A 12,728-nucleotide genomic window follows, 5' to 3' on the forward strand; every position below is an offset into this window, starting at 1 on the left:
AGCATACTCCATCATACACCTCAGACAAGAGAAAGCATACTCCATCATAAACCCCAGACAAGAGAAACTCCAAACACTATTTCCTTATGGCCTTTGATACTCATCAAGCTTGTTTATCTTCTCTCTATCTCACCCTGCTGGTTTAACCCCTATGTTTCTCTCAAATACCTTTGGATAATTAAGTTGCTTGCATCATGGAGAATAATTGTCTTGATCTTTATGTATCTCATCAATTTCTGTCATACCAGCCCTTACCATAGGGGCAAGCTGACCTTTAAGAAGCCTATAATTTCTGGCGTATTTGAAAAATGTTCTTTGTTTGAAACCCTATTTAAACCCTAGCCCACCCCCAAAAAACAAGAGTGCCTCAATTCTCCCCGGTGTCTCTTGTCTCTATTTCACATTGTCTCTTGAATGAGCGAGGGAGAACCAGTTGTTTACATTCCTTGCTGGAATTCACCTCACATAAGTGCCAGCAGTTATTTGTTTTCTTGTTGATATTGGAAAGCTCTTTATATATTCTTATTATTAGCCTCTTGTCTGATGTATGGTATGTAAAGATCTTCTCCCATTCTGTGAGGGGTCTCTTAGTTTGGGTGGTAGTTTCTTTTGCTGTGCAGAAGCTTTTTAATTTGATATAGTCACATAGGTTTATGCTTGCCTTAGTCTTCTTTGTAATTGGATTCGTTTCATTGAAGATGTCTTTAAAATTTATGCAGAAAAGAGTTCTGCCAATATTTTCCTCTAAGTATCTGATAGCTTGTGGTCTAACATCCAAGTCCTTGATCCACTTGGAATTTACTTTTGTATTTGGTGAAATACAGTGGTTCAGTTTCATTCTTCTGCATGTTTCAACCCATTGTTTCCAACACCATTTGTTGAAGAGACTCTGCTTTCCCCATTTAATAGTCTGGGTACCTTTGTCAAAGACTAGATGTCCATAACTGTGGGGGAGCTCTCAGTTCTATTCCGCTGGTCAGTGTGTCTATTCATGTTCCAGTACCAAGCAGTTTTGATGACAATGGCCCTATAATACAATTTGAGATCTGGGAGTGTGATGCCTCTGGTTCTGTTCTTTCTTCTCGATTGTTTTGGCAATTCTAGGTCTTTTCTGGTTCCAGATAAACATTTGTAGCATTTGTTTTATTCTCCTAAGAAATGTGCTTGGGATCTTGATGGGGATAGCATTAAATCTGTAGATGGCTCTGGGTAGTATATTCATTTTGATGATGTTAATTCTTCCAATCCATGAACATGGAATATCTTTCCACTTCTTTGTGTCTTTTTCAATTTCCTTGAGTAATCACTCATAATTTTCAGTATAAAAGTCTTTTACTTCTTTGGTTAGGTTTATTCCTAGATATTTTATTGTTTTTGTTGCTATAGTAAAAGGAATTGATTTCTGGATTTCAACTTCTTCTAACTTAGTGTTTGCATAGAGGAATGCCACTAACTTTTGAATGTTAATTTTGTAGCCTGTCACCTTACTGTATTGCCTGATGATTTCCAAAAGCTTCTTGCTGGGTTCCTTAGGTTTTCTATGTATACTATCATGTCATCTGCAAATAGGGAGAGTTTGACTTCTTCTTTTCCAATCTGTATCCCTTGAATTCCTTGCTCCTACCTGATTGCTATGGCAAGAACTTCCAACACTATGTTGAATAGTAATTGTGATAGTGGGCAGTCCTGTGTAGTACCTGATCTGAGGGGAAATGCTTTCAGTTTTTCATCACTGAGTATGATGTTGGCTGTAGGTTTGCTATATATAGACTCCACTATCTTCAGGAATTTTCAATCTATTCCCATTTTTTTGTAGTGTTTTGATCATAAAGGGATGTTGTATTTTGTTAAAGGCTTTCTCTGCATCTATTGATATGACCATGTGGTTTTTGGTCTTGCTTTTATTGATGTGGTGGATCACGTTGATTGATTTACATATATTAAACAAACCTTGCATGGCTGGGATAAACCCCACTTGGTTAAGATGAACAATATTTTTAATAGACTGCTGTATCTTGTTCGCTAGAATTTTGTTCAATATTTTAGCATCTCTGTTCATCAGAAATATTGGTCTGTAGTTTTCTTTTTTGGTTGTGTCCCTTTCTGCTTTTGGTATCAAAGTGATGTTGGCTTCATAGAAGCTGGCAGGTAGTATTCCAGTGTCTTCAATCTTCTGGAAGATTTTTAAATGTAGAAGTATTAGTTCTTTTTTGAAGGTTTTGTAGAATTCATTTGTAAAACCACCTGGTCCAGGACCTTTATTTTTGGGAAGATTTTTGATAACTGTTTCAATTTCATTAGCTGTGATGGCCCTGTTCATGTTATCTACTTCCTTTTTACTTAGTTTTGGAAGTTTGTAGGTTTCTAGGAAATGGTCCATTTCTTCCAGGTTCTAACACAGAGATGTTTTCGAGATGCTGTACAGGAAGAATGCCGAATTCCATTCTGTTGCAAGAGGTAGGAGCATGGCAGCAAATGGGCTGCAGAGAACGCACAGCTACTGGTGGCCATGATCAGGTGGAGGAGCAGTCGCTGTGATCAAAGTTTTTTAAATTGGTGACTGTATTGATGAGATAGATGACATAAAAAGTACCCCCCCTTTTTGCCACCAAGATTATCTCTGGGGTTTTGGTGTCAGTACTATGAACCATGGATCCTGGTGGCCATTTTTTTACTTTTTTCCCTTCCTACTTCATTTTAATTTGACAAGAGAGAAATTGAAAGGGTGGGGGAGGTAGAGAGGGAGAGAGAAAGATAGACACCTGCAGACTCATTTCACCACTCATGAAACATCATCCCTGCAGGTGGGGAGCAGTGGCTTAAACCTGGATCCTTGTGTATGGGGATGTGTGTGCTTAACTGAGTGTGCCACCACCCAGTTCCCTTAAAAAAGGCACTTTTAAATAAAACTAAGCCACTGGGGTTATAGATGCATGAAAAGAATTTGAATAAAATTATTTCATATAATACAGAAATAGAAAAACAAACTGTCTTCAGAAACACATTAATTAACTGATCTTAATTAAGTGTGATGAATTAATAGAGTAAGCATAGGTGAGTTTTACTCTTTAATCTATGTTCCTAAAAGCTTGTAGTTAGGTTGGACGGAAGACTCTTGGGATGGTGTCTTGATGGTGGCTCACCCAGTCGAGCTTACATACATTATGATGTGTGAAGACCTGGATTCAAGTTTCTGATTCTCCAAGGGGGCTAGAGGTAGGGGTTGGGGCATTTTTCGTGAAGACTGTAGCAGTGCTGTAGGTGTCTCTCCTCTCACAAAAATGACTTCCAGCAGTGATGGAGTTGTGGACATACTGAGCCCTGGCTTTGACCCTGGTGGCAAAAAGGAAAAGGAAAACTTGGGATTTTCTCATGGGAAACCTTATGTCCGAGTTGTCTGACATATTGTGTTGCCTTACATTGGGGCAACTGTATGGTCATCCTCTCTGTCCATCAGATAGTTATGCTGCTGTAACCCTGATCAAGCCTAGCCCCATGCTTAGGGACAATGGGTTTGAAGAAGGGAAAGAAGCTACTCCCTTGTCCCCGCTCTGATCTACGGATTCTGCCTCGGTTTCTCTGTCACACAGGTGGCTTCAGAAGAACTCCAAATCCTGTGTCTCAAACATAAACTCTTGATTATCTGACCAGTCCAGGGAAGGACCCGCACACAGGGCTCTATAGCGTGGTCTGACCCTGTAACCCTTTCATATCCACAGGTTTCACAGATCTTCATTATAGCTGTCTATGGTGTTGAGTTGTTCCTCAAACTCTATGTGGACCCTGTTGGTTACTGGGCGAATGGATACAACCTGCTAGATATATGCATTATGTTCATTATTTCCATTCCCTATACTATGATCAATTTCAAAGGCCTGCACTATCCCTACCTCAAAGTTGGCAATGGCTTGCAGTCTCTGCGTGTTCTCAAGCTTATCACCTATAGCCGTGAGATCCGGGTAAGTAGGCTTTCTGGACCTATCTGCTCACCAGCTTCTAGGAAATAGTGATTCTACTACATTCATCTGGCCACTAAGCCTTCCTGTGAGGCAGGTTGAGCTTTACTAGGACTACCTCGTTTTATTTTACACATCTGTAGGGAAGGTATTTTTAGCTCTATTTGGCAGATGAAGACATCAAGGCCCACTGCCACTCATCAGTTAAATGCCATAGCTGAACTTTGAGAGATGTTTCTTTTCAGAGGACATTAGAACTCTTCTTTCTCCCAGGCTGCACAGTGAACAATTTTTTATCAGTCCCTTTAATTATACTGTCAAGAGTATCTTGGTAGTTCATTCCTTACTCATATATATGAAATATTGAAAAGACCATAGGTTAAGAGAAGCACAATTCCACACAATTCCCACCACCAGAACTCCATATGCAATACCGTCCCCTGATAGCGTCCTATTCTTTATCCGTCTGGGACTATGGACCTAGGATCATTATGGGGTACAGAAAGTGGAAGGTCTGGTTTCTGTAATTGCTTCCCCACTGAACATGGGTATTGACAGGTTGATCCATACTCCCAGCCTGTCTCTCTCTTTCCTAGTGGGACAGGGATCTGGGGAAGCCAGGCTCCAGGACCTATTGGTGGCTTTGTCTACACAGGGAAGTCTGGCTGGCATCATGATAGCATCTGGAACCTGGTGACTGAAAAAGAGTTAAGATGTAAAGCAGAATAAATTGTTGACTAATCATGAACATAAAGACAAGAATGTTGCAGATGAAGATTTGGGGTCTCTGTTTTGGAAAAAGCTAGTAGGTCTAATTTAGGTATATTCCAAGAGGCCCATGACCCTACTGGTTTTTGCCTGAGCTTTACATCTAACATGCAGGTAACTGAAGTTATTGTCTGGGGAGATGGTGTCATAGTTGAAGAAAGGACTAGAAAGCTGCATCAGGGATGAGGGTAGCTCCCAAGTGTGGGGACAGTATATAAGTATTGTTAGCTTTAAACCCCACTGGTTTGCTCTGGGGCCCATATTCAGCACAGGAGCCTGTGTAACCTCTGCATCCCAGTAGGTCTGAGCTCACATTCTGTGGTCACAGATAGGAACATTCCAGGCTGCACTAATTTCAGGACCCACCTTACTCAGGTAGTAGGTAGAGTATGTTGCTTACTTCTAAGAGCTAAAGATCTGTTGCTTCTCTTTAGGGGAATAGACTCATTATTTCATTCATGCAGACATAGAAATGTTGCTTCTGCCAAGAAGTCATCCAAAGTTTCTGGAAGTCATGGGGCCTTGGCTTCTGGCCTTGGCTCAGAAGGCTTCCAGGCAACCCTCAGAGGTGATCCAATAAATCTGGACCTCTTTCACGGGTTGGGTGTGTCTTTCTTCTCTACTGCAAGATTTTTCCCCAGCCCAGTGTGGGTGTCTGTCCCTCCTGGAGCCTAGGTTCTACATTTGTGGACTGCCTATCAAGGGTGGAAAGATAAGGAGTATGGTCAGGAATGACCCCTACCTCATATCTCCATTTATTCATTCCTTAACTATGTGTTCCCCTCCCAAACTTCCTCCTCTTTGTAACTGGCTCCTTGTAAGTGGTGTCTGACCCCATGGTGGCCACTTCCTGGCTTCTCATTTATGTCCTGGCTTCTTCCCTCCACTCCATAGGAGCTGGCTTCTCTCAGGTTGCCAACAGCCATCATGCCATCAAGCCCAGTGTCCACTTCCATGGGCATCCTTGTCACTGTTTTCTGTCTTAAATTATTTTGTATTATATTTATTGTAGAGAGATAGGCAGAAAACAAAAAGGAAGTGAGTGATAGAGAGGGAGATAGATAGAGAGATACCTGCAGTACTGCTTCACCACTTGCAAAGGTTCCCCGTACAGATGGGGACTGGGGGCTTTAATCTAGGTCCTTGCACATTGTAGCATGTGTGCTCAACCAGGTGTGCCACCACCCAGCCCCCTGTATTGGTTTTCCTTCATCCTTTTGGTCACGACCTGTTGGGTGTTTGTTTATTTGCTGGGCTCCTGAATGTAGTTTTTGCCAGACCATGCCCTTCTCTGGCTGACTCTGAACATTCATTAGGTCGTCCTTCCTACTTTGCAAGTGTCTTCACCTGCCCATTGCTTTCCTCTCTGGCCTTCAGGCCCACTGCCTCCTGAGATGCACGTGTTATGCAAACTCAGCCCATTTCAACTGGAAGTCAACTCTGCCCCTGGCCCCACTTCAACCTCAAATTCTCAAGCCCTTGCTCTTTCTTTCGCATTTCATTTTTTGGTGAAGGATGCCTCCCACCTCCATTCTACTGCTATTTCATAAGGTTTTTTTTTTACTTATTATATATTTATTATTATATAAATATTGATTTTTTATTTGTGATTTAATAATGATTAACAAGATGATAGGATGAGAGAGGTACAATTCAATATAATTCTCACCACCAGAGTTCCTTATCCCATCCCCTCCACTGGGAGGTAAGTTAACTGTTGGCTTTCACTCTTCTTTCTCAGATCCCTCTTGCATAGCCTTCCAAATAGTTAGTGGCTTGTTCACATCTCTTCTCCCCCATAGTCACTATATTCTTGTTATCACCGTTCTGCACTGGTTTCCCACACTGCTGAGAGCCCCAAATTCAGCAGCCAGGGGTGGACTATCTCAAGTGCCCATCAAGTCTTGGTACTTTGCCTTTCAGATCTGAGAGTGGCTCCTTTGTGTTGCAGTCAGAAGGCAGACCCTAGTGTCCCTGAGGAGTAGGGAGGTGCTGTCTGAAGTACTGGGCACTGGGTCAAGGCTGGAGAATAGGGACCTGTTGTCTATAAATGGGGTTGGTGTATGGATGGTTGGGGGGTCAGACATCTGTTGTCATATGTAATGCAGTTAATAATCCCTCTCTTTTCCTTCCTATCATCATTTCTTCCTTCCCCTCTGCCTTTCTCCCTCTCCTTCTCTTCCTTTCTCCCCTTCTCCTTTTGCATTGGTGTGCCCCCACTGCTCTAGGTTGACTTTTCTTTCTTTAAAATTGTTTTATTATCTTTATTTATTTATTGGATAGAGACAGACATAAATTGAGAGGGAAAGAGAGTTAGAGAGACAGAGAGACACCTGCGGCCTACTTTACTACCTTGTGAAGCTTTCCATCTGTAGGTGGGGACTGGGGCTTAAACCTGGCTCCTTGTGCGCTGTAACATGTGTGTTTAACCAGGTGCACCAAAACCCTTTCTTCTTTGCCTTCTTTGCCTTTCTTTCTTTCTTTCTTTCTTTCTTACTTTCTTTCTTTCCTTTCTTTATTTCTTTCTTTCTTCTTCTTCTTTCCTCCTCCTCTCTCCTCTTCCTTCTCTCCTCCTCCTTCTTTTTCTTTTGCATGCAATGTTATCACTGGAGCTCAGTGTCTGCAGCATGAATCTATTGCTCCATGGAAGGTCATTTGTTACCCCCATTTTTGTTGCCCTTGTTGTGATTATTGTTATAGTTGCTATTGCTAAATAGGACATAGAGAAATCGAGAGGGGAGGGGTAGAAAGAAGAGAGGAACAGAAAAATACACACTTGAACCTGCTCCACCTCCTGTGAGGCAACCCCCCTGCAGATGGGGAGCCCGGACTTGAACTGGGATTCCTACACCAGTCCTAGTGCTTTGTGCCATGTATGCTTAACTTGCTGAGCCACTGCCTGGCCCTTTCTTTTTTTTTTCTTTTCCTTTCTTTTATTTTTTCCTTTCTTTTTTCTTCTCTCTTTTTCTTTTTTAAAGCAGGAGCATCTTTTAGTAATGCTAGGTCATATCTAAAATAAAAAACTATCAAAAAGGGGGTCGGGCAGTGGCGTAGTGGGTTGAGCGCACGTGGCGCTAAGCGCAGGGACCTGTGTAATGATCCCTGTTCGAACCCCCGACTCCCCACCTGTAGGGGAGTCGCTTCACGGGCGGTGAAGCAGGTCTGCAGGTGTCTGTCTTTCTCTCCCCCTCTCTCTGTCTTCCCCCATCTCTCTCCATTTCTCTCTGTCCTATCCAACAACAAAGCAACGTCAACAATGGCAATGATAACCACAACGAGGCTGCAACAACTAGGGCAACAAAAAGGGGGCAAAATGGCCTCCAGGAGCGGTAGATTCATGGTGTAGGCACCGAGCCCAGCAATAACCCTGGAGGAAAAAAAAAAAACTAACAAAAAAACTGAGCATTGAGTGTAGCAGGGCTTATCCTTTTTACAGTTATCAGCCTTCCTATAGTACCCCATAACAAAAAGCTTACCATTTTTTATTTATCTATAAAGACAGTACAATTTATTTGGGTTATCAGAGGACTCTTTAGCAGAAGTAGCAGATTCTGTGGTCCCTGACCAAGATCACTTTGATTACAGCAATAGAGAGTACTGTTTATACTGAGAGGAGGGGGATGATTGACCCAACTGCATTTTTCTTCTTCAACAAAGAAATTAACCCTAGTTGTTAGTCAGGTGGTAGTGCAGCGGGTAAAGCGCATGTGCTACAAAGCACAAGGACCTGCCTAAGGATCCCGGTTCGAGACCTGACTCCACACCCACAGGGGAATTGTTTCACAAGATGTGAAGCAGGTCTGCAGGTGTCTCTCTTTCCTTCCTCTCTCTGTCTTCCCCTCCTCTCTCCATTTCTCTCTGTCCTCTCTAACAACAGCGACATCAATAACAAAAACAATAATAACAACAATGAAATACAATAAGGGCAACAAAAGGGAAAATAAATAAATAAAATAAAAAACTATCCTCCTTTAAAATAAAAAATAAATATAAATAAATTAAGTAAAATAAAAAGAAATTAACCATAACTTACTAAGAAGTTACTCCTTGCTCCTTGACCTCAATTTATAAGATTATAAAATACTAGGGATGTAGTTTTCTTTTTAAAATATGTTATTTGCTTTAGTGAAAGAAAGCTACAGAGAGACCAGAACACTGCTTAGCTTTGGCTTGCGGTGATACTGGGGATTGAACCTGGGACCTCAGATCTTAGGCATGGGGATATAATTTCATACCACCTCCACCCCCGAAGTTCTGTGCCCCCCACCCAAATTCCCAGGGATAAACACCATAGTATCTTGGAGGGCTTTTTAAAACATAGAAAACAGAGAGAAAGTGAGTGAGAGAGGGAGAAGACTCCACAGCACTTAAGCTTCTCCTTGACATGGTGCTCCAATGTAATGTGACCAGGGGCTCAAACCCAGATACTCATAAATGGCAAAGCTCTGCCACGTGAGCTGGGCCAGGGTCTCCTTGCCCCCTTCCACTTTGGTTTTTTTTCTTTTTTTAAATATTTATTTATTGGATAGAGACAGAAATTGAGAGGGAAAGGGAGATAGAGATAGAGATGGAGAGAGCGAGAGAGAGAGAGAGAGAGTCTCATAGCACTACTTCACCACTTGTGAAGCTTCCTCCTTGCAGGTGGGAACTGAGGTCTTGAACTGGAGCACTTGCACATTGTTACATGTGCACACTACCAGGTTTACCACACACTGCTCCTGCAAGAGTGAAGACAGCAGGTAGAGAGTTTGCTGTTGAGCATGGCACAGCCTTGAAGGGCTGGGGCTGAGTCTTCTCCTCCTTTTGATCCACAGCTGGATCTCACCACACTGGCCTTGGGGCACTTGGTTGAGTTGAAGTATCCTGTCTGGCCCTTCCGACATACTCGGTGCCTTCCACCTGGCCTTTTCCCTCCATGATAGAGTTGTCTGTCTGTCATGACTGTGCCCGAGGTCTGTTCAGGGCAGGGTGAGGTTACTGAGCCATCCTCTGGCTCTCACTGATTATTTCATGTGTCACTTGCCTTTATGCACAGATGATGGTCATTCAGGCTACCTTGCTTGGCACTCACTGCCAGCTGGGAAGAAGTCAGGGTGAATCAGTGATTAGGCTCCAGACTCATCCTGGGACCAGAGTCAGGCTTCTCTTTGTCTAGGGGCCCTTGTGTTGGGTCTCCAGGCCTCTGCACTCCTTGGGTGTCGCCTCTTCCTTATCATTGCACTCTCCTTTCCTCCCTCTCTAGAAAAATGCTGATTATGAAAGTTTCAGTGATTTGGTGAAAAACTTCAAGCAGACCCTTCAGCATGATGATCCAATGGTCTTAGATGACTTTGGCACTAGTATGCCCTTCATCGATGTCTACCTGACCACTCTGGACAACCAGGATACTACGATCTACACGTGAGTCCCTGCTTTACTGCCTTCCCGGGTCCTGGGCTTCTAGAAGGCAGGGCCATGGCTCTTGCCTTGGGAGATCAAGGGGTGATGGCCAGTGTGCTGGCTCACAGGAGCAAAGCCCTGCTCGGGGAAGGTGCAGAATTCCCTGTATACCTAGGGTTGGGCTGCTGTGTGGACAGGCCATGGCTCGGAGAGGGAGGGGCTCTGTTCCCCACTTGTCACCATCCTACCTGGACCCATGGTTAAGTGCTGATTCTTTCTACCCTCCTCACTGACCTCTCTCTACAGAGGGCAGAGGAAAGAGCCCCAACTGGCAAGTCAGGAACTGAAACTCATGGTCTGATCCTGCCACTGCCTGCCTATGTGACTCTGACTGAGCATCTTTGTCTTCCTCAACTGTCACACAAGGGGCTGCTGGGTTAATCCTAAGAAACAACGTGTGTGATGCTCTCAGCGTGGCCCGGTCCAGGACAGTGCTCAGTGCATAGTTCACAGCTCAGGAAGGTGCTGGATCTGGGCACCCAGCAGCCTCTGTGGACTCCTGAACATAGTTATCTGTGCTTCTCTGTGAAAGTCCCTTGCAGGGCTTCATAGAAAAACTCAGTGGAAAGGATCAGGGAACAATCACTTTGGTCCCCAAGAGTCGGCTGGGCCGTGTCTGGTCACTTCATAGAGTCACCTCACTCATTGTCCACAAGTTTATTGTCTTCCAAGATGACACATCTATGTAATGCAGCAGCTGCTGGCTTGGGGGTGAGGGGCATATAGGAGCAGGGGTAGATCTGGACTTCAGTGCAACCAGATCTGACTCTGAAGCCCTTGATCATCCCTGACCCAGTACGTGCCAGGTGTGGTGGATGTCTAGGTGCTAGTGTGCTGTGGGTGAGGCCAAGTAGCCCAGAGCCCATCCCTGAAACCGGACCCCTCTTCTCTTTCATTCCAGACTCCAAGAGTTGTACTGTGAGATCTTGCATATGCTCAGCCTCATGCTGGAAGAATGGAATGAGAATCAGGAGCCTCAGCCTGAGAATCAGCAGCCCCAGCCTGAGAATCAGCAGCCCCAGCCTGAGAATCAGCAGCCGCAGCCTGAGAATCAGCAGCTGCAGCCCGAGAATCAGCAGCTCCAGCCTGAGAATCAGCAGCCCCAGCCTGAGAATCAGCAGCCCCAGCATGCTAAGACAGCTTATGAGTAGCTGGGCATACACACACACACTTCCCCTTATTAAACACAGACCTTCTGAGTTTTCTGTTTGGTCCCTGTGATCATAGGGTGTCTTCATCTTTTGAGGTTTGACCTGGGTGGGTGCCCATTAAGTGTAATTCCCCAGAATTTGCCTGCCCCTCTTCTTCCACCAGACACAGCTAGGCTTGAGGAGTGAGGAGACAGAGAGACTCAAGATTTGCCAGAGGCCACATGCAGAGACTGGCTCTCTCCTTCCTGTGTCCAGTAGGAAGGACCTCTGGGCTCCTGGGGAAGACTCTTGAGGACCCCAGACCCAGAAGCACCTCCATCCACCCCATAAAAATGTGTGACTCTTTTGACCTGGTGTGGTTTTCTAGTGTTGAAAGCACTGCCAGGCCCTTCTGTGTGGGTGTCCTCATTCCTAGGAGAGCTATCTATCTTTCTCTCTCTCAGGTCCCATTACCATCGGGGGGCTCTCTTTGCAAGTCCACGCTCCTTTTCTCTGTGCTCTCAGTGGTTTCAGTGGTATCAGTGGTTTCAGTGCCCTGAGGGGTGCAGTCATGATTGGTGGGACTCTTCGTGTGGGCCTGGAGCCTTAGCTGAGCTGGCTTGGGAGAGGAGCCTGCAGATGGTGCCAGATATCTCACCCAGAGCTGAGGAGCAGCAGCACCAGCTGCCAGGAGCCATTTCCCAGCTGTGCCTGCACTGAAAAGGCAGCATGTTCAGTGTCATTCCTGGCTGAGCTCCAGCTTTGGTGCAGCCATGACAGTGCCATCTGAGGGCTCAGGTAGGGCAAGATGATGGGGTTTCCTTGCTCCCCACTGGCAACCAAAAGTCTAACAGCACCCATCTGCTCCCAAAATGGGGAGTATTCTAGAGGGCAGTGCTACTGGAGACAGAAGGTGGTGCAGGGGAAGCCAGCACCCACAGCTGAGCACAGAGAATGCCTGCTGAGCACATAACAATGGGAAGCCAGGGCAGACAGGGCATAAAGGGGCAGAGGTGAGAGTGGCTGGTGGGGCAAATGGGTGGGCTCTGGGCTGCAGGCCTGGGTAATGGTGCCTTCAGACCCCAGGACCAGTGAAGGTAGAGATTGTGTTGTGGTTTTCGTTACAAATCAGACTACTGTCTAATGAGTTGTGGGGAGGAGTTGGCTAATCTCTGTGATGAGGTCCCACAGTCTAGTCCTGGCCCTCTCGGTGCCCCTAGCTGTTTTGGAGCTACAGCAAAACAGCCAGACTGGATGACAGAAATTTGCCCCAAGGAATTGACAATAATCTCTAGATAGTAGACAGCCACATGCCTCCTAAAACACTCAAACCATCTCTGTTTCTCAAGTGTTCACACCTCTGGCACCTAACTGAGCATTCTGGAAACAGTGCCCTGTAGGGTATGAGAACTGGACCCTGTGGTTCCTAGGGCAG

At 44.9% G+C, this 12,728-nt stretch overlaps 1 protein-coding gene across 1 annotated transcript in view; it reads left to right on the forward strand.

Moving 5' to 3' along the window:
* LOC103110762 (cation channel sperm-associated protein 3-like) overlaps positions 1 to 11,314 on the forward strand; it is a 69,893-nt gene extending 58,579 nt beyond the window's left edge. Inside the window, exons 6-9 of the mRNA XM_060186360.1 lie at positions 3,720 to 3,948; positions 4,202 to 4,287; positions 9,967 to 10,124; positions 11,065 to 11,314. Coding sequence (XP_060042343.1) covers positions 3,720 to 3,948; positions 4,202 to 4,287; positions 9,967 to 10,124; positions 11,065 to 11,314 — 723 coding nt within the window. The remainder of the gene's footprint in view (positions 1 to 3,719; positions 3,949 to 4,201; positions 4,288 to 9,966; positions 10,125 to 11,064) is intronic.
* The last annotated feature ends 1,414 nt before the right edge of the window (positions 11,315 to 12,728 follow it).

This window comes from Erinaceus europaeus, chromosome 2, assembly GCF_950295315.1.
Source record: "Erinaceus europaeus chromosome 2, mEriEur2.1, whole genome shotgun sequence".
Lineage (NCBI taxonomy): Eukaryota > Metazoa > Chordata > Mammalia > Eulipotyphla > Erinaceidae > Erinaceus > Erinaceus europaeus.